The 1,205-nt window shown below is 53.4% G+C and overlaps 1 protein-coding gene across 1 annotated transcript; it reads left to right on the top strand.

The window, feature by feature from the left end:
* Window positions 1–381: 381 nt before the first annotated feature.
* On the top strand, window positions 382–1,181 carry LOC127752271 (proteoglycan Cow-like; the record flags this gene model as incomplete). The annotated part of the gene is made up of 3 exons (XM_052277122.1): window positions 382–598; window positions 703–862; window positions 944–1,181. Coding segments are annotated over 3 exons (597 nt in total), but the record flags the coding sequence as incomplete, so codon positions are not given.
* Window positions 1,182–1,205: the final 24 nt, after the last annotated feature.

Below are 1,205 nucleotides of genomic sequence, written 5' to 3'. Positions count from 1 at the left end.
AAAAAATGGACTTTATTTTTTTAAAATCTCCCAATTACTTTTATAAAAAGTTTTTCCAAATTCTCTGCAAATAACTTATTTTTTTCCGGAAAACTTTCGGATTGTAAAGTTCTTATGGAATCGTCCTGAAAATACGTCTGTTTTACTGAGATTCACCCGCTGAACTACTGGAGCTCGGCGCCTGCGAGACTCAGAGTAGGCCCTGGTAGGCCAGCCCGCAGTACACGCATGCACTGCATGTGAGAAGTTGCCTATCTGTCAGGCGCTACGAGAGCTTCCTTTGTGTGCACTGGGCAGTTTCGCAACGGCAAAATGAAGGACCCGCTTTATGGATGATCTCTAAGGAAGCCGCCTAACGATGCTCGATGACGGGTGTTGCAGGGCGAGGACAAGGACAAGCAGCGCGTCTTCAACGAGGTGCTGGAGGGCAAGCCCAGCTCCGAGGAGCGGCCCGTGACCGGGGGCCCCGCCGCCGCCGCCGCCGAGTGCAGCCCGTCGCAGCTGCAGAGCATGGGCGATCGCATGCTGGACTGGTTCTCGGTGGTCATGGCCGACGCCGCCACCCGCCGCCGCCCCCGACAGCGGTCCTCCTCTAAAGGTAAGTCTTGCGAGTCGTAAACAGGGACTGACCACCTCGCGTCGAGTTGTTTCACGACCTCCATATTCTCAACCTGCTGAAACTTAACTTCTTTTTATTTTCAGCCAACTTCCCCGGCGCCTGCCAGACCGAGGTGCGCTGGATGTTCGGCCACCTGGACCGTGACGCTGACCAGCGGCTCTCCCTTCACGAGCTGTACGGTCTCGAGCACGACCAAAGCGAGAAGTGCATGAAGCCGTTCCTGGACTCCTGCGACACAGACCTGTAGGCGCCCCCATCTCGTGTTTGGTTTTAGTGCGTGTGTAGGACTGTATCGCGCTTTGCTAACGATGGGTCGTTTTCCAGGGACGTGTTTGTGAGCCCCGACGAGTGGTGCCGCTGCTTTGAGAAGACGGAGCGGCCGTGCGAGGCCGTCAAGCGAGGCATGTCCCCCAAGGCTCTCCGAGGTATGTTCCCATCTGCATACCGGGGGTCGAGAAGACGTCTGTGCCATGTTTGCACACGGCTAGCAATTTTGATTTTCCAGAAAAGCATTTTTCGGGAACTTTTCAAGATTTTCTTTTAAATCTCATAAATTTTTTTCCTAATAAGTTGCATTTTTTTTTTC

The sequence above is a fragment of the Frankliniella occidentalis genome, unplaced genomic scaffold, assembly GCF_000697945.3.
Source record: "Frankliniella occidentalis isolate FOCC.00 unplaced genomic scaffold, Focc_3.1 Scaffold5800, whole genome shotgun sequence".
Lineage (NCBI taxonomy): Eukaryota > Metazoa > Arthropoda > Insecta > Thysanoptera > Thripidae > Frankliniella > Frankliniella occidentalis.
The sequence above is the reverse complement of the archived record's forward strand: the minus strand, read 5'-3'. Positions and strand labels throughout refer to the sequence as shown.